This window comes from Sapajus apella, unplaced genomic scaffold (assembly GCF_009761245.1).
Source record: "Sapajus apella isolate SASKATOON/1434 unplaced genomic scaffold, GSC_monkey_1.0 scaffold7, whole genome shotgun sequence".
In the NCBI taxonomy this organism is placed as follows: domain Eukaryota; kingdom Metazoa; phylum Chordata; class Mammalia; order Primates; family Cebidae; genus Sapajus; species Sapajus apella.
In genome coordinates, this window is record NW_022436947.1 from 12,737,767 (window position 1) to 12,762,723 (window position 24,957).

Consider the following 24,957-nt stretch of genomic DNA (forward strand, 5'->3'; position numbering starts at 1 on the left):
CAGGCTTGAAATACAAATCTTCCCAGTGTAGCCTCTCAAGTTAAATAAATTCATATAAAAATAATTTAAAAAGAAACACAGGCCTTCTGGGGCTTCTTTTTTTGGGAGATGGGGAGGTAAAGGGACTTCCTTTTTATATGCTGATTTTCTGATTTAAAATCCAAGGAAGCTGAGAGCCCTGTGACTTCCTGAGGCCACCTTTCTCCCAAGTACCTCTTTGGCCCCCTCACCGCCAACTCCTCCACACTTCTACCATTCCCTCTCCTCTGTGCTCTCCCCCTCACACAAGATGCCGCCTGGCTACATCCTCCCTCACCTGGAGCTTCTTTTACCTTCTCATTGCTCTCTCTGAAGGAGGCCGCCATATCCCTGAGGTGCTGCAGCTCTGCCTCATGGCACTGCAGCTCCTCCTGCAGCTGCTGCTGCCGTTCCAGCAGCTTTTCCTTCTCACATGTGACATTCTGGTGCTGGAGCTGCAGCTTCTGCAGCCGGCACAGTAACTCCTATGGTAGAAGGGGCTTTGGACAGTGCCTCTGGGCTCCTTAACCCACTGGCTTTTCTATCTGAATCACTTGAAGACACTGACAGTCTAAGATTTGCTTCTCCCTGCCCTGCCCTTCACTTCCTAATGTCCTCACCTCTAATGCAGTACTCCAGCAGGGCTGGAGTTCTTTACCTGTGGTGCTGCCTATGTGGTTGCTGGAATTATTTTTAACTCACTCTTATCCACCTTCCCCAAAACCTCAGAAGGATGCTCTTAGCACCTAAGTTGTCCCCTCACCTCTGGTTGCTGTTACCTTCTCACTCTGGTTTTCTACAAGTGTGTATTTCATGACTTTGAGCTGCCGGAGCTCAGCCTGAAGTTGTAGCTGTGCCTTCAAGAGCTCGTTCTGCTCATCCTGGCTAGTATCATATTTTTTCTGCAGGGTACAGAGTCTGGACTTCAGCTCCTCGTTCTGTGGTAGGGAGGATGTGAGTAGAACAGTTACTCTCAAGAAACAGCAGATCTTTCTATGGATCAGTTGGGTTCCTTTTCAGATGCAGATATCTTGAGGAGCTCCCACAGGTCTAAGGTTTGGTTTCTTCTGTGAGACGGACACTCAGTAATGACCACCATTTCTAGAATGCAGTGCTATATGACTGTTACAGTTGGTTTCCCGCAGACTGTGCCCAGTTGCAGGGCAAGAGTCAGCAAAGCACAGCCGTACTCACTGTGCCTACCCCCATTGAAGCAGCCCCTCCATGAGGCCCTTCTGCGCCCATCCCAGATGCCTCCCCGGGAAGTGTTTACCTGGGTGACACTGTGGGAGGTCTGGAACCGAAGCACCTCATTCTGAGCACACTTGAGCTCCCTCTGCAGCCGTCTCTGCTCCTCCTCACTGACCTGGCGATGATGCTGTAGCTCTTGCAACTCACAGCACAACTCCTGACACTATGCGGGAAATGGAACAGGGAGGCTTGTTTACTACAGGTACCACATGTGCTCCCAGAACAGCACATGTTCATTGTGGAAAGCATGGCATTCTTTGACTGGAAGATTTACATCAGGCAAGTAAGACCCCAGAGTACTATCTCCCACCACAGTGCATGCCTATGGAGATGTTTCTACCATAGGCTGGGAGAAGGTGAAAGAAAGACATTGAAAGGCTGGCTTTTCCCACCCTCTGTACCCTACCTTGTTCTTCATGTCATGCATCTGCTCTTCAGCATCCCATAACTGCTGCCGTAACAACTGCATTTCAGGATCAGGCTCTAGGAAATCCATTTCTGAAGTCTGAGACTCTACTGACGTCATGCTCCTTAGTGTTTGGGACTCCAGCCATCTCTCTGTTGCTCTTTGTGTCCTGCAATCCAGAACCCCAGAGCGATGCTGGGAGGCAGTTTTCCCTGGCATCACCAGCCACGCATGCCTGGTCCTGATGCCTTCATTTTAGGCCAAAGATAGTAAGGGGACTTCTATTGTGATTCACTGCTCACATGAACAGAAAAAGTCTCCAGCACCTCAATCTGCAAAGGTGTGTTTGGCTCTGGGAGACCCTAAGAGTGCCAGGCCATTTAGTTTTGAGGCTGGGCCTCGTCAAGCCCACTCCAATCTGGAAGTGTTGTGCCTGCCATTAGACTGAAGCAAGTCTATGCAGACAATAAAAGAATCTCTTCTGATCTACTTTAGGGCAGAGCAAACCAGATCCCAAAGCCTAAAACAGAACTGAACTTCAGAACTCACTCCCTCTAGTCTTGAGACAATTGGGTCGGATCCCCATGTCTGCTTGTACGTGGTATCTGTGTCCTCTAGAAACCATGGAAAGGACTGGCTCTCCAGGAGCAGAGGAATGCTCACTGCCCTGGCATCTGCCTTCAGGGGAAAGCCTAAGGCAAGGCAGAGTCCTGCAGAACCCCATAACCTCTCACTCTCCAGAGACAGCTGTACCTCTCGCTCTCCAGATCTGCAAGCTGCCCCGTGAGGCTGCTGTTGCTCGCCTGCAGGGCCTGGTACTCCTCATTCAGGAAATGGTAGCGTTCCCGCAGCTGCTGAAGTTCTTCTGCAGAGGACAAGCAGAGAAAGATGAGACCCTCAGGAGGAAAGTACTGATGACCAGCCCCCAGTTTTCCTGTCTTGAAACATGAGAGCAGAAGGCTAAAGAGCTTCTCTTTTTCTGAAGACAGAAAAGAGATACAGAGGCTTAGAAGACAGGGCCCAGGAAATTCCACAGTGCAGTGGGTCTTTCTCCTCTTCCCGATAGCTGTCCTTCTTTTCATCTGCCCTGATGATTTGCCCTGTGTGCTCATCTTCAAAGCCTCAATCAAAGCAGACTCTTGAGCTTTTGGGAATTTTTGAAGGTTTAATTAAGTTTTGGGTTTACTGTATGTAAAGTTTCCATTCAACTGTTTATGATTATCTTCCAATTAGGCTTTTAGTACAAAAAGCTGAGAGATGTGAACTGTCACATGTGACTGCCAGTACCTGCCTTTCAGGCATTCTGCGTTTACTTTTATGTCCTTTATTTCCACACCAAATACACTGGTCTGGATGTGGTAAAGAACTCTTGCCAGCCGCAGTGGCTCACACCTGTAATCCCAGCACTTTGGGAGGCTGAGGTGGGCAGATCACTTGAAGTCAGGAGTTCGAGACCAGCCTGGCCAACATGGCAAAACCCCATCTCTCTACTAACTACAAAAAGTAGCCAGGCATGGTGGTGGGTGCCTGTAGTCCCAGCTACTCGGGAGGCTGAGGTAGAAGAATCACTTGAACCCGGGAGGCGGAGGTTACAGTGAGCCAAGACTGCACCACTGCACTCCAGCCTGGGCAACAGAGTGAGATTCTGTCTCAAAAAAATTAAAAATGAAAAAAAGAATTCTTTCTAAATGGCATTTTATCCGCTGACAGAAAAGCCCATCCTCATCCTCAAGCATTAGAAGAGATCCAGTTGACATACCCCAGCACATGTCTCTAAGCACCAGTCACCTATACCTATACTTTTTGTTTTTTGGTTTGGTTTTGTTTTGAGATAGTCTCACTCTGTCATCCAGGCTGGAGTGCAGTGGCACAGTCATGGCTCACTGCAGCCTTGACTTGCCTGGCCTCAGGTGACCCTCCTACCTCAGCTTCCCCGAGTACCTACGACTATAGTGCACACTGCCAAGCCTGGCTAATTTTTGAATTTTTCTGTAGAGATGGGGTTTTGCCATATTGCCCAGACTGGTCTCAAATTCCTGGACTCAAGTGATCCACCTGCCTTGGCCTCCCAAAGTGCCGGGAGTACAGGCAGGAGCCACCATGCCCACTCACCAATACTTTTTAAGGCTGTGATGATACAAACACCTGTATCTGTTTTGTTTCTTCCTGATTAAGAATTGTGTTGGCCAGGTGCAGTGGCTTACACCTGTGATCCCAACATTTTGGAAGGCCAAGGTAGGAAGATCATTAGAGCCCAGGAGTTCGAGACCAGCCTGGGAAACAGAGCGAGACTCTGTGTCCAATTGCAAAAAATTAAAAAAGAATTATGTCTCTTAGAATGCTAATTCTACTGATATTTAAAGAGCACTAACTTGCTCTAAGTAGAATATACGACCTATCTTACCTGCTGGAAGATTCAATACCCTAAAAGTGACTTCTAATGTTTCCTATTAATTCTAATCAGAATTCCTTAGAATACTACAGATTACCATAGAGGGAAGGAAGGAAACTAATCTTTAATGAAAGCTAACCATGCACTAAGCATTAGACTTGATAGTTTCAGCCTCGGATTCAATAAGTGTGCAAGTGATTTCAACATGCTTCACATTTCATTTAATTCCCACAATAGCTCTGTGAGTTTTCTTTTTCTTTAAATAAACTTTAAATTTTAGAATAGTTTTAGATTTACAAAAAATTTGTAAAGATAGTACAGAGTTTCCTGGGAGAGTTCTCACCCAGTTTCCCTAATTGTTAACATCTTACCTTACTATGGTATACCTGTCATGTCTAAGGAATCAAATATTGATACATTACTATTAACTAAACTCCATATTTGACTTAGATTTCTTTACATTTTCCCTAAGGTCCTTTTCCTGTTTCAGGATCCCCTCTAGCTATAAGGTTTTATTGGCCGGGTGCAGTGGCTCACGTCTATAATCCCAGCTCTTAGGGAGGCAGAGGCAGGAGGACAGCTTGAGTCCAAGAGTTTGAGACCTGCCTGGGCAATATAGCAAGACCCCATTCTCCACAAAAAGGAAAAAGAAAAAAAGGTTTTATTAACCAATTTTGATTTCACATCCCAGATATAGAAGCAGGCTCAGAGAAAGACCATAACCAGACTACCTACGTTCATCCTGCTAATTAGTGGAACTGAGATTCTGAACTCAGGTCTGTTTGACTCCAGCCCAAGCCTTCCCACTGTGCCAGCCTTCCTCTCCCAGCACCATTTAATCTAAAGGCTCTTCTGAGAGGTTTGGTACAGCTGGACAAACTTGAAGTTCTTTGATTCCTTGTTGATTGCCTCTGCTTGACCTGGCCAAATATAGGACCTCCATTATACTCAGATCATAAATCTAGCCTCAGAATAAAGGCAAACTCTCTGATGTCATGAATCCTAGCAACTAACTGGGAGACTCACTGTCTGAAAGCAGGGCTCTAGGCTTTTAGGTGTCTCATGTATCACTAGCAATAACTTTTCTTCTCTAGCTGTCTTGTGATCTGATTTGTTGCCACCCTAAGGCTTCTATTTTGGGGAGAGCTAAAGGAGCCTAAGAATTAGTATCCCTGTACCTGGAAGCAGGGCCAGAGGCCCCCCACAAAGCAGTCCAGGCAAAGCACCATGATGCCAGGGTAGCAGGAAGAGTTTCCCAAGGTGACAGGTCCCTCTTTGCCCATTCTAGAGCTGGAAATTTTCCCAGGAAGGGGTTTCCCATAGTCAAATCAACAAAGACTCAATGACTCTGAAGAATTTCCAGGGTACTTCTCCATGGTGCTATTTCTTACACCACCACAGACCAGTTATGTAACATCTGGGTAGGTTTTCCCCCCTTTATTTAAAATTTTCTTTTAGAAAGAGATAGAAAAGGCAACTCACTTGGTTACCCAGGCTTGTTATGAATGCCTGGGCTCCAGTGATCCTCCCATCTTGGCCTCCTAAAGTTCTAGGATTACAGGCATGAGCCACCATGCCTGGCCCCCTTACAGTCTTGAATTCAACCTGGAGGTTTTTATTGTTTTGTTTGTTTGTTTGTGAGACAGAGTCTCGCTCTGTTGCCAGGCTGGAGTTCAGTGGCGTGATCTTGGCTCACTGCAACCTCTGCCTCCCGGGTTCAAGCAAGTCTCCTGCTTCAGCCTCCCAAGTAGCTGGGACTACAGATGCATGCCACTATGCCCAGCTAATTTTTTGTATTTTTAGCAGAGATGGGGTTTCACCATGTTAGCCAGGATGGTCTCAATCTCCTGACCTTGTGATCCACCTGCCTCAGCCTCCCAAAGTGCTGGGATTACAGGTGTGAGCCACCACCCCTGGCCAAACCTGGAGGTTTTTTCTAGAGTTTCCCAATTTATGATCTAACACCACCTTTATACCATTTTTCTACATATTTTCTTCTTTCCTCTGCTTGACTTTACTGAATGACTTGACTGCTCTCATACCTTGCAACCCAGAGAAATCAGAGAGACTTAAACTATTGGATGTTTCAGAGCTCTTCATTTCCATCTCTGCACGAAGGGAAGCAATCTCCATCTCGTAATCTCCCCGAATGCGTTCCATGTCTTCAAGTTCATTCTGCAGCCGGCAGAGATCCTCCTGCAGGGACGCTATGTCACTCTCATGTTCAGTTGCAGAATCCTCCGCTGCTTGCCGCAAATTCTGGATCTCAGCCTGGGCCAAATGTAGTTCCTGTTCTATTTCCTTAAGTTCACTTTCTTTCTCATGCTCTAACAGGGAAATCTCCTCCCGCAGAGAACGCAGCTCACCTGCAAAGCCCAAAGGTTGAGATGGTCAAGAGGGCAGGTGAACGAATATACCATATTCTAGAGGTATGAAATTAAAAGGAGACATTTCTTGTCTGCAAAGTCCTGAAAACCTTGTCTCTACCCCATCAGAGAAGTATAGCATCATGCCGGATGGAATAAAAGGAGTACCTAAGAAGGGAAAAAGAGAGTGATTCTATGTAGTAATTAAGGTCCAATAGAAAAGTAGATTTTGAGGCCTGGCACCAAAAGCAATCACTTAGTCTACTGTAAACAAAAAGTATTACGTGCTTCTCAGGAATCACCTGACAGTTAAAGACCTAACTTTATAGTATTTTCTTGATGCCCCGAATCTTTCTAAAAATTCCCCGACTCAAAAAATGTATAAAAGTCAGGCGTGGTGACTCACGCCTGTAATCCCAGCACTTTGGGAGGCTGAGACAGACAGGTGGATCACCTGAAGTCAGGAGTTCGTCACCAGCCTGGCCAACATGGCAAAACCTAAAAATACAAAAATTAGCCAGGCGTGGTGGCGGGCACCTATAATCCCAGCTACTCAGGAGTCTGAGGCAGGGAGAATCACTTAAACCTGGGAGGTGGAGGTTGCAATGAGCCGAGATCACGCCATTGCACTCCAGCCTGGGTGACAGAGCAAGAGACTGTCTCAAAAACAAAAAAATGTCTACACACTATTTTCACCTATTCAGCCTGAGAGCTCAGAAATTACAGAGCCTCAGAGTTCCCATGACCTACCTGTGGTAAGTACTGGACCCAAAACAATGTGCACTTAAGAGTTCACAACTGAAATTCATATATAAGTTAACTGCATAATAACCAAACACAAAATAATAATCTAAGTGTCAGTCGACAAGGGACTGTTTAAACTGATGACAGTTAAGCTAGGTGTGGTGGTTCATGCCTATAATCCCAGCATTTTGGGAGGCCAAGGTGGGTGGATCACTTGAGGTCAGGAGTTCAAGACCAGCCTGGCCAACATGCTGAAACCCAGTCTCTACTAAAAATACAAAACAACAACAACAACAACAAATTAGCCAGGCATGGTGGTGTGCTCCTGTAACCCTGGCTACTTGGGAGGCTGAGATAGGAGAATTGTTTGAACCCAGGAGGCAGAGGTTGCTGTGAGCCGAGATCATGCCACTGTACTCCAGCCTGGGCAACACAGTCTCAAATGAATAAATAAATAAATAAAGACATGAACAAACTGATGATAGTTAAACAGAATATTGTACCGCCATTTAAAAGAAAGTATTAGACCTATGGTGAAAACAAAGACATTTCCATATTAACTAAAGAAAAAGAGCTGTAAAATATATGATCTAATTTTTGTAAAAAATATTTTATGTATAGTGTATAACACACAAATGGACAAACACATAGAAAAAGGCCTGGAAAGATCTATGTCCAAACCATAATGGGTAGCTGTTTCTGAGGTATGAGATAATATGTGATGAGGTTTTTACTTTACATGTCATATCTATCTGTGCTGTTTGGATTTTCAGAACAAGCCTATATTTTCTCATTTTTCATTTACAAAATAATGGGTCAAGAGTTCTCTGTATCTATGGAGCATCTCAGAGTTTCTAGACACATGTTCCCATCTGGGATCAGAACCAAAAAGTGAAAAGTAAAAGGCACTGATACCAACAGTGAATTTAGGATTTGAGGGCCAGAATTAGAGAATTAATGAAGATTGGGTTGGGAAGGTCAGGACCTTCCCATAAATCCTTTGCAAGGCACATTCTCCCATCCCCTTCCCCCAACTCCTGTTCACTCTACTCAACACGCAGATGTCAATTTTTCTAGCCTGTACCTCCATTTCCTCAAAAAAATTAAGAGAAGTCCACTATTAAATGGTCTCATAGAACCTTGTACTTTGCTATGTGTGTGCACATAGTCTCCCCTTCACTTGGTTGTGAGCTTTATGAAGGCAGACAGCATATCTGGTGTGCTCACCATTACAGCTCTAGGATCTAGTATTGTGCCTGAAAATGAAGCTCAATAGATATTTGATGTATTCATGCATAAATAAGGCAAGTGGTTCATCCATTCAACAAACTTTAAGTCTCTCCTATGTGTACAGAACTAAACATTTGGGGTTTGGGGGTTTTTGTTTTTGAGATACAGTCTTGTTCTGTGGCCCAGGCTCAAGTGGAGTGGCATGATCATGGCTCACTGCAGTCTTGACCTCAAGGGCTCAAGCAATCCTCCCACCTCAGCGTCCCTCATATCTGGGACTATAGGCATGGGCCACTATGCCCCGCTATTTCCTTTTCTTTTTCTTTTTTTTAAAATGTAGAGACAGGGGTCTCTTCCTGTTGCCCAGGCTGGTCTCAAACTCCTGGGCTCAGGTGATTCTCCCATCTTGGCTTCCCAAAATGCTGGGATTACAGGTATGAGCCACCACACCTAGCCCTGTTTTTTTTTTTTTTTTCTTTTTCTTTTTTTTTTTTTTAATTAGAAGAGAATCTAGACTTTCAAAGACAAATTTGGACACACTTCATAGATAGATGCTGAGTGCTGAGGGTATCTCAAGGGAAGATCTACCCTGCTCCCCTGAGCTCTCATGTGCAGCTATGGGCATGTCTTTTGCCAATCTTTCCCGTTCTTGAATGATCCTAGCTGTTATGTCTCCTTGATCTATTCAGCAACTATTAGCTGATCCTTAACTGTATGCCAAGCCCAAGCATCTCCGGTTAGATTCTCTGACTTCCTATTTGAAAGAAGAGTCCGCTCTACCCCCACTACTGAACAACAGCACAGTGAGATCCGTCTAGTTAGGGAGACCCACAAAGAAAGTGGCCAATAGGATAAAGGCCTTAGAGTCTGGGGCGGGAGTTCTGGAGAAACAGACTAACATCCATTTCCCTAATATGCTTTTGATGTTACAGTTCAGCTCTCCTTTTGATGTTAGGTGCTTCCGGCCCTAAAAAATGGCATTCTCGGCTTAGCACAATGGCTCACGCCTTTAATCCCAGTACTTTGGGAGGCTGAGGCGGGTGGATCACTTGAGGTCCAGAGTTCAAGATCAGCTTGGCCAACATGTGGAAACCCCATCTCTACTAAATATACAAAAATCAGCTGGGTGTGGTGGCCTGCGCCTGTAATCCCAGCTACTCGGGAGGCTGAGGCAGGAGAATCGCTTGAACCCAGGATGTGGAGGTTGCAGTGAGACAAGATCGCGCCATTGCACTCAAGCCTGGGCGACAGAGCGAAACTCCTTATCAAAAAAAAAGGCTTTCTCAGGGGAAACCGAAGAGGGTGCAGGGTCACCTAGAGTCGCCCGGGCAGGACCCGAGGCCTGGGGGCAGGGCTTATCTGGGAGCGCCCGGGAGTCGAAGAGGCCGGGCGCGGTTCCCCAGATTCTGAGGCGGTGGCGCCCGTTGAGTGTGGGGCTGGGACCGTCGGTGCGAGGTCTAGGGCCTGGGAGTCGGGGCTGCAGGCCGAGAAGTGGTTTCTCACTCACTGGTTATGGCTTCCATCTTGCCGGCCCCACTCGAGCGGTGTCCCTGGGGGGCTACCCCGCCGCCGCCGGCCGGTCCCGGCCCCAGAGGGGCTGTGGCGGCCGGAACCGCCTCCGAACCGCGGCTGCCTTTGAGGCCGCGCGCGCCCCCTCCAGGCGGAAACGGGCGACGCGCGTGCGCGAGAGCAGCCTCGGTCTCCCCCGCAGGGACCGTGGGGCAGCTCACCCTGGAAAAGTACCCTACTCAGAAAGGAGGCACTCTAGAACCCCATTTTCCTGGGGAGTTTCTGCCTGCATCTCTGCTTCCATTCTGACTTTCCGCCCTTTGCATGGAGGAACGTCCCTTCTCCAGGCAAAGGCCTTTTTTTTGTGTGTGCTGGATCTTTTCTTTCATTATACACGATCTAGCATTTCCTATTTTGAAAAAAAAAGAAAGAAAAGACTCTTTTGACCGTATATCCCTTACTTCTCTGCTTCTCTTCAAAATGACTACTGGAGTTATCGGTACTCACCTTTTCCATTTCATCTCCCATGTCGTCTCCAAACCCATGCACTGAAATGTCTCAGGGTCATCCATCTTGGCAAATCCAAGAGCATCTCGCTTGACTTAGCAACCTGACACAGTGGATCATCACCTCCTTGAAGCACTTTCTGCCCTGGCTTCCAGGGCATGACATGCTCCAGGAGTTCCTCCTACTTTGCTCTTTTGTTCATTTCTCCTTCCATACTGGACCTCTCAATACTGGAGCGTCTCTGGGACTGGACTCTTTCAACTCTTCTGGTGTCTCTCCATGTGACTGCACCATGCTTCCCGTGGTTTCTAATGCCAATTATATGCTAATGAGTCCAAATTTAAATCTCCGGCCCTGTTTTCTCCCTGGTTCTGGCTTAATATAGCTAACTGCCTCAATATATTCACTTGGATGTCCATAGTCACTTTAAACTTACCAGGGGGAGAAAACGTGTCTTAAAAGGCTCCCCTAGTCCCCAAACTTACTCCTCGCCAAGTCTTTCCCAATTCAATAAACCTTACCAACCTTCCATCAATTTTTTCAAGGCAAAGTCATCTTTCATGTCTCTGTCATCCCCTGATCCAATTCATTAGCAAATCCTGAGGGTTTCACTTTCAAAATATATTCTGAATCATCTCCATTTCTACATCCGTAACTCAAGCAACCATCATTTCTTGACTGGATTATTACAGCAACTTGCTAACACGACTCACTGTTCTGAGTCCCTTCCCTCCATCCTAAGTGTTTCACTTAGTGGCCAAGTTCTCTTAAAAATGTAAAGCAGATCCTATTAACCCAGTCCTGGCTAAGACCCTCTCCTGGCTTTCCACCACACTTAAGATGAAAGCCAAACCTCTTGGCTGGCCTACAAGATTCATTGTTATCTGGCCTCTGCCTGCCTTGGAATGTTTCTTACCAGGGTCCTCCACATGTACTTTGCTGCAACCACAGTGGCCTCTGTTCTGCCCCTCAAACAAATGAAGCTCATTCTCATCTCTGGGCCTTTGCTGTTGCTGTTGCTTCTGCCTGGTATGCTTCTCCCTCAGATCTTAGATAGCTGGATCCTTTTCATTATTCAGGTCTTAGCTCAAATGTCATCTTCTCAAAGATGACTTTCCTAACTGCCATATCTAAAATAAACTCCCTTCAAGACCAGCCTGGCCAACATGGTGCAATCCCATCTTTACTAAAAATACAATAATTAGCTGGGTGTGGTAGCACATGCCTGTAATCTCAGCTACTCGGGAGGCTGAGGCAATCTCAGCTACTCGGGAGGCTGAGGCAAGAGAATTGCTTGAACCAGGGAAGTGGAGGTTGCAGTGAGCCAAGATTGTGCCATTACACTCCAGCCTGGGCAACAGAGTGAGACTCTGTCTCAAAATAAAATAAAATTAACTCCCATCCCATCTCCTCTCTATATCATATTATTATAATGTGTTGATAGTATTGATTGCCACCTGAACTTGTGTTGTTTATTTTCTGCCTCTCTCCATTAGAATGTACTCTTCAGTAGGGCAGGGATGTGGTCTGTGTCATTCATAGCTGGTCCTCCAAGTATAAAGGCACCCCATAAATATGTGAAAAATAAATTAGTCCCATTTTACAGATAAGAAATGACATCTCAGAAAGACAAGTGACTTGCCCAGGATCACACAATTTGTGAGTGGTAGAGCCGGGTCCAGGAAGCTAGGTGATCCCAGACCCATGCCCAGTCTTCCCTGTGTGACACTTTGCTCCTCTGCACGCTCCTTCACTGTCCGCCCTTCCTGTATCTACCTTTGCTCACATTTTCTGTCCCCTTCTCATCTCCTCCCGCTCTTACACCTCTGCTTGCTCCTGCCCAGGCCATTTCCCGGCCTTCCTTTTTTCTCCATTTATACTTTTCTTTTGGCTTGATCTCAGCTCTCCCCAGAGTCCCTGCCGTTTTCTAGGCCAGCTCCCCTAAACCTTCCGGAAGCCCACAGAAGTAACAAAAGCTGCCTCTTTATTTGGTGGTGCAGTGGAATGTGGGACACTTGCCTTGCTGCTTCCCAGAGACAAAGGGATGTGGGTGTTGGAAAAAAGGGACTTGGGGGCCACAAGCTCAGGTCCCAGAGAGCAAGAGAAGTGCTCTCATCTGCCTCCCTTAACAGGTGCAGAGAGGCCCCGCCAGCCACATGACGCCATGAAGTGGCTAGCGTCATGATCTTTCCCATGCTGTCCTTGGAGGAACCGGAAAAAGGAATCTGCCTTGGAATTCAACTTGGATCACCCACCCCTGGCACTGACCAGGAGAACAAAGGGACAAGGATACAGTATGAAGGAGGGGCTGCAGGAACAAGAGGAAAGAGCCCACCAGAAACAGAAGGTGATGGGGAGGCCAAGAAAGGCAAGGGGAGGACAGAGGAGCCAGGTGGAGGTACAAAGAAAGAAAACTGGGGACAGAGGAGGATGGAGAGACAAGGAGAGGAAAAGGGTGAGCGTAGTAGAGGAAAATGAGGTAGATTACTGAATCTGGTTATGTTTATCTGCTCTGCTTCAGTCAACCCCTCAGGAAAAAAGTACTTAAGTGACCGCTTGCATGGCAGTCTCCCTCTGGTCCAAATCCTGGGAATTACCTTGGAGCTGCTGGATCTGCTTGGTGAACACCTCTGCCTGCTGGGCGCTGGCCAGCCGTTCATCCTCCAGGAGCCCTGTAGGGGGAGGGGCACCAGTGTCAGGCTCAGATCCAGGGAAGCATAGAGCCTCTGGGCCCGGGCACTCACCCTGTAGCTCCAGTGAGTCGTCCTCATGCTGCCCTGCCAGTTCCCGGGTCTCTTCCAGTTCTGCCACCAGCTGTAGCACCTGAGCCCGCAGCTCCTCCAGCTCTGTCTCCGTGAGGCTCAGGCCCCGGTGCTTGTTGACTGACAGGGAGCCAACACTGCCACCTTTCTGCACTTGTTCTTCTTCTTCTTCCACCTCTTCTTCTTCCTCTTCCTCTTCTTCCTCATAGAGAGCTGGGAGTAACACCTCCCCTAAGAGAGACAACCATCCCAGCAGGGAGTCAGCACCAACTTCCTTTCCACAGTCCCTCTGGAGCCCTCAAACTCATTATCCCAGGGCAGAGATGATATATAGTGCCACCTTGTGTTCCCCAAGGAGCCCCTGGTCAAGACCTGTACTCAAGATGAGTCATCAGGTGTGAGGGTCAAGTTGAGAGGCAGCCCCTCCCCTCCCAGGCCTTTCCTGGACCAATGTTCACTTGATAGCCTCCTACCACTGCCTGTGGGCAGGCTGGTGCCTGCTCAGCCATGATACACTTGCACAGGATTATCTGCTTCTAGGCTACCCTCTGAGTGGTGGAACAAGTAGTCAAGAAAGGAGACAGTGAGCGGATCTTTAGGTCAAATGAGGTAACAGTTGCAGTTTGGAGATTTCTAGAAAAAAAAAAAAAAAAAAAAAAAAAAAAAAAACTCGCCAGGCGCTGTGGCTCATGCCTGTAATCCTAGCACCTTGGGAGGCTGAGGCAGTTGGATCACTTGAGGTCAGAAGTTCCAAACCAGCCTAGCCAACATGGTGAAACCTCGTCTCTACTAAAAACACAAAAAATTAGCTGGGCGTGGTGGTGGGTGCCTGTAATCCCAGTTACTTGGGAGGCTGAGGCAGGAGAATTGCTTGAACCTGGAAAGTGGAGGTGGAGGTTGCAGTGAGGCAAGATCAGCCACTGCACTCCAGCGTGGGCAACAGAGTGAGACTCTGTCTCAAAAAAAAAAAAAAAAATATCCAGGTGGCCTGTGGAAAATCAGCCTTTGCATAATAAGAAAGCATTGCCCATTGGCAGGTAGAGAAAGAAAATATCTGATTGTAGAGGTTTCATTGGACAAACTCTGGAGCCCTTTCAAATCATCAAATACCTGTTTGAAATTTTCTACAAGGTCCACCTTGTTTTTCCCTGTTGGTTGTCACAGGTCTCCTCTCCCCTAGCTGAGCCATAGGAGGCCCCTCCTGCTCTGCTGACCACAAAGCAGTTTTCAGGGGAAGCCTTAGACTGTACCTGTGCGTAAAAGAAATTCTGCCATTTTAATGCATTAAAAAACTGGGGTTTGGTGCTGGCCCCCAGCCTCTGGTTGCGAGCACCCCCTCCTTTACGGCAATGCAGTTTCCTATAAATAGCAAAATGTTGTCTGAATGGTGATTGTTTGCTTTGTTTTAAAATTCTGAATCTCTGGTCTTATTTTCTCTAATATCAGCAGCCTTAGGTTCATCTGGGACCCTTCATGCCATCTGTCCTCCTTCAGGGGAGCAGGTTTGCCTATACTGAATGTGCAACGTGCCACACTTCACAGGAAGTCCTGGAAAATGGACCAGTGTCCTTCCAGGGGCCTGGTGTTGGCAGCAACTGCCAAGTCACATGGGTGTGGTGGGGACACACGTGTGTTGGGAGGATGGCCTCACTCGCCCCCTCCTAGGCTCTCTCTTTCAGGCAGTAAGGTATCCTAGAGAACCAAAGCCACAGGCTTCCATTCGAAGTTAATGGTGGTGGCCCCAGAAAGACAATTCACATGTCCACTTCCTTGCTTTCTGAAAGAAGAGACAGCTTGGGATCTGGGTCGGCAGGCAGTGAGAACAAACCTCCTGCTGAAAGGCTGCTTCAAAGCTCTGTCCAACAAGGCCTCTTTCTCTGGCAGCTCCCTCGGGACACACAACCTGGTTAGCTGGGTGACTGGGGTCCCGAAGGGGTGCACCCTGAACTTCTGTCAAAGTCTGAGCCCTGGGAAGGGCTGGAGCTCTGAGTTGCAGGAGGAGGGGCTGAGATGAACTGAAGGTAGGGCTGTGTCCTGGCTCAGAGGCCTGAGGGTCAAAAGGAAGAGGGAAGGGAACTAAGGGAGGAGGTGAAGGGGAAGAAAGAAGCCTTTTGGGAAAACTCACCCTCCATAGCTTGCATCCCCCGTCGTTCCAGGGACCCCCAGCGTTGGCCCTTCTTCCTCTCACAGCCCTCGGAAGCCTCATAGGAGCCTAGAGTGGTCACTGTGGGTCCTGAGAGCAGGGAGAAAGGAGGGGCTGAGGGCTGGGGTGCAGAGGAAAGAGGGAGGCATGGCTTCCAGCCCCTCGGGGCCCTGGGATCTGGAATCCCAGTGGAGGTGCCTGACTCACTCTGCCGGCTCTACGACTCCCCTCTCTCGGCTACGTCTCAAGCTCTGCCTGCGGGGACCCCAGCCCTGCCGCGCAACCTCCTCAGACGCCCCTGTTCCAGGACCCCCTTGCTTACACAGACAGAAAGAGGGGGTGTGTGTATTTAGCCCCGGGGGACAGGGAGGAGAGAGGAAAGACTGAAAGAGGGTGGGAGCCAGTGAAAAGAGGCTGAAACGGTGAGGCGGCCTACCGAGAGAGGGAGAGAGGGAGAGAGGGAGGGAGGGAGGGAGAGAGGGAGGGAGGGAGGGAGAGACGGAGAGAGGGAGTGAGGGAGAGAGGAGTGGGGGGCGTGCGGGAAGGGATAGGGCTGCGGCCGCTCCCCTCCCCTTCCTTCCCATTCCCTCCCTGGACCTCGCCCACCCCACCCTCGCCCCGCGCTCTGGAGCCTCCGGGGCTACAGAGGGTGCGCGGTCTGGAGCCCCGAGTGCTGGAAGCACCGTCGGGCTGGAGTGGAGAGATGAGCTGGGGAGGGACCACCAGACAGGATGCGGCCGGTGCGCGGAAGCCCCAGCCCCAGGCCGGAAAGATGGAGACCGGGCCCAAGTGGAGGCCAGGATGGAGGGAGGAAGACTTCGGGCGGAGAAGAGGGAGCCGCGGAATCCGGGAGCACCTGGGGGTCTGGAGGGAGGAGGGATGGAGGAGAGAAAGGAGGGGCGGTGGAGAGGTGAGGGAGGGGCGGCTCTGACCTGGGCCCTGGCAGCTCCAGCCCGCGGCTCCTGCGCTGGTTCCGGCGCCCGCCTCCATGACCGCTCCCGGCGCCGCCGCCGCCGCTTGCCGTAGCAGAAGCCGCAGCCGCGAGCCCGGGGACCGGGAGCCGGGTGCGCAGGGAGGAGGGAGGACGGGCGAGGGGGCGGGGCCTGGCCGGACCTCCTGACGCCGCCCCCCGCTGCCCGCCGCCGCCCGGAAGCCCTCCCAGCACCCGGGAGCTCCGAGTGGGTGCAGGGGCGGCGCGGGAGGGTGAGCGCGACCCCAGATACCTCCCAAGGCTTTCCCCGAGGGAGCGCCGGGGGCCGCCGGGCTCGGACAGCGTCGGGAGCTCTTAGGTTTCGGGCTGTCCCAAGAGGGAAGGGTGAGATCCCCTGGTTCTGGCGGCGGGTCCCGCGGGGTCTGCTGTGCGCGGGGACCTTCCGCACCAGGTGTCAGGGCCCGGTCATGCTCAGCAATGGGGACGGCAAAGGGCGAGGTGGGACTGTTTCCTCCAGATGCGCGGACACGCGCGCCCCTCCCTCCCTCACCCGACCGGTGCCCCCACCTAGCAGTCCGCGCGGACCCCGGCCTCAGGTCCCGCCCAGCCCCGCCCGGGGGCCCCTCGGCAGCTTGGGGGCCGGGGAGGGAAGTCGAGGCCCGGATGGGCTAACGCAGGGCCCTGACCTCTCCGCTTTCCGCGCACCCTCCTCCCCCCAGCCAGGGCCAGAGACCACCTTAGGAGGGGCCCTCCGGTGGCCCCACCAAGCGTCAGGGCCCGAAGACCCCTCTCCTCCGTCCTGCCTTCCCTTCCGGTCCCACACCCTGTGGGCTGCAAGCCACGCCCCCACTGTCGCCCGCTCGGAGTGGGTACGACTGATGGTCACTCTCTGGAAGGGAGATTTGGAAGCCCAAGGGGCTTATTTCACGTCTTCAACCATTGGTTTATTCAAGGAATGCCTGCAGGGTGGGTGCCGGCTCTCGAAGAGGCAGCTCTCACATTCTGGCAGGTCTCGGCAAGGATCGCAGTGGGTACGGTTGGGAACAGGGGCTCCCCAGAACATCCAGGAAACGTCTGGGAGATTCCTAAGCCAGGGACACACGCGCATCCCCTCTCTTGCACATCCACTCCCAGGTCGAGGGCTAGGATTGCCTGCGTTCCTCCCGCTTTCAGAAAGGTGTCCGGATCCAGACAGAGAGAGAGGGTTCTTGGATCTCGCGCAAGAAAGAATTTAGGGCGAGTCTATAGCATAAAGTGAAAGCAAGTTTATTAGGAAAGTAAAATAATAAAGAATGGTGGGATGCAGGTTGCCCATTTTTATAGTTATGTCTTGATGATATGCTAAACAATGAGTGGACTATTCATGACTCCCCCTTTTAGACAATGTAGGGTAACTTTCTGATGTTGCCATGGCATTTGTAAACTGTCGTGGCGCAGGTAGGAGTGTGGCAGTGAGGACGACCAGAGGTCACTCTCATCGCCATCTTGGTTCTAGTGGGCTTTGGCCGGCTTCCTTACTGCAAGCTGTTTTATTAGCAAGGTCTTTATGACCTGTGTCTTGTGCTGACCTCCTGTCTCATCCTGTGACTTAGAACTCCTTAAACGTCTGGGAATGCAGTCCAGTAGGTCTCAGACTCATTTTACCCAGCTCCTATTCAAGATGGAGTTGCTGTGGTTCAAATGCCTCTGACACCCCACAGGCTTCCACATCCACAAGCCATCCTTGTTCCGCGGGAAGGAAGTCCTTTTTTGTCTGGACTCCCCTCCTTTCCTTCAGCTCTAAGCTGAGGGTCACCTCCAGGTGGCCTTCCCTGACTGGTACCCCATCCCTGCCCTGCTGGGATGCCCCTGTGGTGCTGGCCCCTATCTGTCTCCCTGTGACAGCACCAGGCCCTTGAGGTTGTCCGTGCTCTGCTCAGTTTCTTGAAGGTTAGGGGGATCTTAGTTATCTTTGTATCTCCAGCATCTGACCAAGTTTCTGACACAGAATAAATGAGTTAAAGGTCTATCTCCCAGCTACCCGGTTAATGCACTGTCTTATCATTTAAAATGATTTCATATTTGTGGCGTTAATGTTCCCTATTAATGATCATGTTGCCTATAAGCCTCTCTCCCTCCCCACCCCACCCCTCCTTGCTCCATTTTTCTTCCACTGTCTCTCTCATTATCCCAACGGAAAGATGATGAGCAGAGATCGAGGATGTTTCCTTTGCTTTCCAGAGGAGAGGATTCTACCCCAGATCCTGTGGCCAAGGTGACTCAGTTGTGGGGAAAGTTGAACACACCCACCCAGACCCCTTCTGCAGATGCTTTACTGTGCAGATTTGGGGACCAGAGCATTTCTCAGGGATGGGAGAAAGCGGCTGCACTGGGGGCTTGGGAGGTGCAGAGCACTGGAAACTGACAGAGACTAGTTCTGGAAGCTCACTCGCTGTTCCTTCTGTGCAGAGCAGCTCCTGGTTCTGCCTCAGCCAGCAGGGTCAGGTTAGCAGTTGGCCTTGACTGCTGACCTCTTGGTGAATGGAGGGAGGCACAGCAGGGAAGTTGTTGATGGTGACGTCTAGGGTTCAAGCTCTCCTCAGGGAGCTCTGATCCTGAGTATTAGGACTAATCTCTCCCTGGGTCCCTGGCATGCAGGTCACCATTCACCCTTGATTTGGGAGAACATTCAAGACAGACCTGAACCAATCTATTTTCAGGAGCCAAACCCTGGCCAGACCAGTACTGGGTTGAAGGCGGAGTGGGGCAGTTAAAGGGCAGGAGAAAAGAGCTTAAGAGATCTGAGGGAGGTAGGCTGTGGTCCAGAAATGCATCTCTGAGGGGCCAGGAGTGCTGGGCATGTCAGCCAGGTGATCAGCCTAGGGGGATGATCTGAATTAATCCCTGTAATTCCTGGACTCAGGGCTCAACCTCCCTCCTAATCCCATCCCAGGACATCATCCTCTTTGAGGACTGATGTAGCCATTTATCCCCCTTTACCCTTATTTCTAAATGCCTAGATCCTTTCATTAAAAAGAAAAAAAAAATGAGTATTTGAAACATGCAGAAAAGTATAGTACAGAGAATAACCTAACAAATAACCATGTGCACAGAACTGAAATCCAACAACCATTCAGATCTTGCCACATTTGATTTGAGGAAGCCCTCTATTTATGTTTTCCAGTCTTACCTGTATGTATGTTTTACCTTTTATGAATGTATCTACAAACAATACATAATTGCAAATTCTGTGTTTTAGAAATTTATCTAAATAGTGGTACATTGTACTCATTCTTCTTTTTCCCCACCCCCCCCCACGTTGTACTCATTCTTCTGCAAACTCTTTTTTTCTTCCCCCCCATTTATCCATATTGTTTCATATAGCTCCAGTTTATGAATTTTTTTTTTTTTTTTTAATTGTGGGGACGGAGTTTCGCTCTTGTTACCCAGGCTGGAGTGCAATGGCCCGATCTCAGCTCACCGCAACCTCCGCCTCCTGGGTTCAGGCAATTCTCCTGCCTCAGCCTCCTGAGTAGCTGGGATTACAGGCACGTGCCACCATGCCCAGCTAATTTTTTGTACTTTTAGTAGAGACGGGGTTTCACCATGTTGACCAGGATGGTCTTGATCTCTTGACCTCGTGATCCACCCACCTCGGCCTCCCAAAGTGCTGGGATTACAGGCGTGAGCCACCGCGCCCGGCCAGTTTATGAATTTTAACTACTGAATACTGTTTCATTGCTTGAATACACTGCAATTTATTTAACCATTCTTCTGCTAATTGGCAATGCAACGATTCTCAGTTTTCCATGTTAAAAACAATGTTGCACTTGACAATTTCATACATTCTCCTAGGATGGATACCTAGAAGTGGAATTTCTGGGTCATAGAGTAGGTGGATCTTAAACTTCATTAGCCATTGCCAAATTGCTCTACAAGGTATAATGTAGTTCGACCAATTTAAACACCACTAACAGTGGCTTTATTTATTTGTCCCTGGGCCCCACTGATTTGGAAGTTATACATTCTATTTCTACTCTGTTAGTGATTACCTCTTTATAGATTTCTAAACATTCTTTCTTAAGTGAATCAGTATCACCATACTTTTTCTGAATAATAGAAAGATCTTAGAACATGTTAACTCTGTTCTTCTTTCCCTGCCACCTCCCATATTTCTGTCTGGTATTTTAGTTTCCCCTTCTTTCTCACCCCTGTAAGCATCATCAGCACCATTATCACCACCACCACCATTTTTATCATCATCACCTGTCTCAATGCTTGCTTAGATCTACTAACATATTTATAAATTTCTCTGTTCACCATTCCTTCTTATTTCAGTTTGCCTCATAAAATATACCCTTTTGTGGTATTTTGGTTTATGTCTTTGAGGGATTAGCATTCCCAGTTAATGTCTTAAAATGTCTTTATTTCATGCCCTTTTGATGGAAATTTAGTAGGCATCAAATTCTAGGTGACAGTTGTTTTCTCTTAGCCTTTTGAAGATATTTTCCCGTATAATCTTTTGCTGCTAATAAGTGACAAAGTTCTTTTCTGCAATTTTAAAAAATAAATCTTTTTTTAAAGCTTGCTTATTTTTTTTTTTTTTTGAGAAGGAGTCTTGCTCTGTTGCCCCAAACTGGAGTGCAGTGGCATGCTCTCAGCTCACTCCAACCTCTCCCTCCCGGGTTCAAGCGATTCTTCAGTCTCAGCCTCCCTAGTAGCTGAGATTACAGTTCGGTGCCCCTACAACTGGCTAATTTTTGTATTTTTAGTCATGGGTTTTCACCATGTTGGCCAGGCTGGTCTCAAACTCCTGACCTCAGGTGATCTGCTCACCTCGGCCTCCCAAAGTGCTGGGTTTACAGGTGTGAGCCATGGCACCTGGCCGAAAAAATGTCTTTTCTATAATCTTTTGATTTCTATCCTTTCTCCCCACCCCCTCAAAATCAATCTCCGGTTGCTAGAAGTGAGCTGCAAATTCAATTTTTATCTTTGTAGGCAAACAGGCATTTTTCTTTCTGGTTGTTTTAAGATTTTTCTCGGGGCCGGGCACGGTGGCTCACGCCTGTAATCCCAGCATTTTGGGAGGCCGAGGCGGGTGGATCACGAGGTCAAGAGATCGACACCATCCCGGTCAACATGGTGAAACCCTGTCTCTACTAAAAATACAAAAAATTAGCTGGGCATGGTGGCATGCGTCTGTAGCCCCAGCTACTCAGGAGGCTGAGGCAGGAGAATTGCCTGAACCCAGGAGACGGAGGTTGCGGTGAGCCGAGATCGCGCCATTGTACTCTAGCCTGGGTAACAAGAGCGAAACTCCGTCTCAAGAAAAAAAAAAAAAAGTATAAAAAAGATTTTTCTCAGGTGTGGAGGCTCATGCCTGTAATTCTAGTGCCTTGGGAAGATGGCTTAAGCCCAGGAGTTTGAGATCATCCTGGGTGACATGGCAAGACTCTATCTCTATAAAAATAAAAAATACTCCAGCCTGGGTGACAGAGCGAGACCGCATCTCAAATAAATAATTAGTTGGGATGATGGCACATACCTGTAGTTCTACCTACTTGGGAGGCTGAGGTGGAAGGATTGCTTGGGCCTAGGAGTTTGAGGCTGCAGTGAGCTATGATCACACCACTGCACTCTGGCCTGGACAATAGCGCAAGATCCTGTCTCAAAAAAAAAAAAAAAAAAAAGACTTCTCTTTCTTCAATATTCTGGTTTTTTTTTGTTGTTTTTTTTTTTGTTGTTGTTTGTTTGTTTGTTTTTTTTGAGACGGAGTTTCGCTCTTGTTACCCAGGCTGGAGTGCAATGGCGTGATCTCGGCTCACCGCAACCTCCATCTCCTGGGTTCAGGCAATTCTCCTGCCTCAGCCTCCTGAGTAGCTGGGATTACAGGCACGTGCCATCATGCCCAGCTAATTTTTTGTATTTTTAGTAGAGACGGGGTTTCACCATGTTGACCAGGATGGTGTCGATCTCTTGACCTCGTGATCCACCCGCCTCAGCCTCCCAAAGTGCTGGGATTACAGGCGTGAGCCACCGTGCCCGGCCCTTTCTTCAATATTCTGTAGTTTCACCACAGTGTGTTTAAGAGCTCAGCACTCTTCAACCTGAGGACTGTGTCTTTCTCCCATTAAAATTCTCAACCGTTATCTATTGGAATATTATATTTTTCCCATTCTCTAAGTTACATTCAGGAACTCCTATTAGATATGTATTAGTCTGTCTCATTCTTTCCCTTATGCTCTTTAGCTATTCTTTCATATAGTCTATCTTATCACTTTCCTACTTTTTCATATTTTGAATGATTTCGTCAGCTCTCTTTTCCAATTCACTTATTCTCTCTTTGCCTGAGTCTAAAAATCTACTGTTTAATGCATCACTGAGTCTTTTTTTTTTTTTTAAGACGGGGTTTCACCATGTTGGTCAGGCTGGGTCTTGAACTCCCGACCTCAGGTGATCCACCTGCCTTGGCCTCCAAAGTGCTTGGATTACAGGTGTGAGTATCACTGAGTCTTTAATGTCTTCTTTTTTATTAAGTATAAATTTCCAGGGCTAAGATTCTTTAATTTCAATGGTTATGTCTTTCATTTCTTCGTGTTGTATTTGGCTTTTTCCCCCTATGGTTTATTTTCTTGCCTTTAATATTTCTACTACATATATTTATTATATAATGTTTTTCATATTGTTCTATCATGTGTAGTTCTTGGAGTGCTCTCTTGTTTGCTGTGTCCACCAACCCTTCCTTATGATGAATTGCTTCCTTGTCTAGTTTTGTTTCTTCTTAGCTGAACCTGTGGCTAGAATCACCCCAAAAGCAACAACTCCACAAGCAAGTGTCCCAAACTGTGCTCAAATGGGGCTGGTTGGGATTCCAAAGACACCAGCAGTAAGCATCAGGGGATTTGTCCGAAGCATTTATTAGGGGAATGTACATACAAAGTGAGCTGCCACAAATCCTCAAGGCAGAGAGCAAGACAAGGGATGTTCTACCTAGGTGTGTCCACAATGAAGGAGCTGGGTTATGAAGTTTATATAAGGGTTTCAGGAATTTGGCTGGGGACAGGGCTAGCTTCTCTATGTTTAGCAACATGATCAGTCTTTCAATGTCTTCAGCAACAACCTAAACACCTTTATCAGTGCCTGTGAATGTTCCAGGCTCTAATTTGGGCTCCAACCTACAGGGGAAAACGTTTCAGCTGGCTAGGTCACAGAGCACTTAAAGAACTCTGTATCAGCCAGGTGCAGTGGCTCAGGCCTGTAATCCTAGCACTTTGGGAGGCCGAGGTGGGCAGGTCACCTGAGGTCAGAAGTTTGAGACCAGCCTGGTCAACATGGTGAAACCTCATCTCTACTAAAAATACAAAAATTAGCTGGGCGTGGAGGCGGGCATCTATAATCCCAGCTACTTGGGAGGCTGAGACAGGAGAATCATTTTAAACTAGGAGGTGGAGGTTGCATTGAGCCAAGATCGTACCACTGCACTCCAGTCTGGGTGACAGAGCTAGACTCTGTCTCAAAAAAAAAAAAAAGGTACTCTGTATCTCTCAGTCTGGAGAAGAAAAAGTAGGGAAAGTTTACAATATTTTATATTTTACAAGTTCATAATTTTTATTGTGATCTCTTCTTCTTTTTTGGGTTTTTGTAAGTTTGATGGGTTGGCTGGTTGGTTGGTTTTGATGAGAGTCCTATACAACCTGGTTACATGAAGACAGTCTTGTAGAACTCTTTCTTGCTTATGTGTGGCTGTGTGGAATTCCTAAGGATTTCAAGGGTCATAAACCAGTTTTATATTTAATTTCTCACTTGGATTCAGCGCCATGAAAACATAAATCCAGATTATAATACAAGCACTTTGTCAGACTTGGGACTTCAATTTCTCAGGATTGATTTGTACTTCTACCCCTTTTCTCTGCTTCCTTGGACTGGTGGATACTGTTTTTCATCCTTTTTTCTTTTCTTTTTCTTTCTTTTCAGAGACAGGGTCTGGCTCTGTTGCCAAGGCTGGAATGCAGTGATGTGATCATGGCTCATTGCAGCCTTGACCTCCCAGGCTCAAGCAATCCTCCCACCTCAGCCTCCAAAGTAGCTGGGACTACAGGTGCGCACCACCACACCTGGCTAATTTTTTAAATTTATTTTTTGTATAGAAGGGGTCTTGCTGTGTTGACCAGGCTGGTCTCAAACTCCTGGGCTCAAGTGATTCCCTGCACCTCAGCCTCCCAAAATGTTGGGATTACAGGTGTGAGTCATTCTGCTCAGCCTTTCATCTTCTTTCCACGGACCAGATGAACCTTTGATATTCTGAGCTTTATGCAGGTTCGGTTCGGTTTGGCTTTAGCTCCTTGCCTCTGGTAGGTGAGGCCACATATCCTACAATTGGAAGAACTGTGAGACACAGCTCCAGATCTTGAGTGTCTATCTTATCTGCAGGTGACATCCACAATGGGCCATTGTGACATCCTCCTCCTTTTTTTTAAATTTTGGTTTTTACATTCCTTTAATCCTGATGGCTGAGAATTTCCTTTATAAAAAAAAGTTGGGATGTCCATATTTTAACTTTTGAATTCTGTTTTATCCAACATCCCTGTGTGTGTTTGGGCACTGGATGATGGGATAGCTACCTTAGTCCAGCCTTTCGTGTTGCCTGAAGTTCTTCCTTTAGATCCTCTTTATCTTTACTTTTTTTTTTTTTTTTTTTTTTTTTTTTTTTTTTTTTTTT

At 48.0% G+C, this 24,957-nt stretch overlaps 2 protein-coding genes across 17 annotated transcripts in view; one reads left to right on the forward strand and one right to left on the reverse strand.

Moving 5' to 3' along the window:
- CCDC136 (coiled-coil domain containing 136) overlaps positions 1 to 16,406 on the reverse strand; it is a 31,082-nt gene extending 14,676 nt beyond the window's left edge. For 9 of the 15 annotated variants that reach the window (XM_032276031.1, XM_032276033.1, XM_032276037.1 and 6 more), the window contains exons 1-10: positions 16,261 to 16,406; positions 15,311 to 15,418; positions 13,168 to 13,416; positions 13,021 to 13,095; positions 6,110 to 6,433; positions 2,429 to 2,540; positions 1,676 to 1,844; positions 1,292 to 1,432; positions 798 to 956; positions 333 to 503 (exon numbers count right to left, since the gene is read on the reverse strand). In XM_032276031.1, the coding sequence (XP_032131922.1) occupies positions 333 to 503; positions 798 to 956; positions 1,292 to 1,432; positions 1,676 to 1,844; positions 2,429 to 2,540; positions 6,110 to 6,433; positions 13,021 to 13,095; positions 13,168 to 13,416; positions 15,311 to 15,418; positions 16,261 to 16,318 (1,566 nt within the window). In that variant the 5' untranslated portion in view covers positions 16,319 to 16,406. The remainder of the gene's footprint in view (positions 1 to 332; positions 504 to 797; positions 957 to 1,291; positions 1,433 to 1,675; positions 1,845 to 2,428; positions 2,541 to 6,109; positions 6,434 to 13,020; positions 13,096 to 13,167; positions 13,417 to 15,310; positions 15,419 to 16,260) is intronic. The other 6 variants (XM_032276041.1, XM_032276040.1, XM_032276042.1 and 3 more) reach the window with 5 other exon arrangements.
- The window catches only part of OPN1SW (opsin 1, short wave sensitive), a 22,699-nt gene continuing 12,664 nt past the window's right edge, over positions 14,923 to 24,957 (forward strand). The window contains exon 1 of one of the 2 annotated variants that reach the window (XM_032276046.1): positions 14,923 to 15,206. Coding sequence is in view for 1 of the 2 variants with exons in the window: in XM_032276045.1 (XP_032131936.1) it covers positions 16,060 to 16,117 (58 nt within the window). In the remaining variant the exon portion in view is untranslated. Of the gene's footprint in view, positions 15,207 to 15,970; positions 16,118 to 24,957 lie in introns of those variants that run through there. The other variant, XM_032276045.1, reaches the window with a different exon arrangement.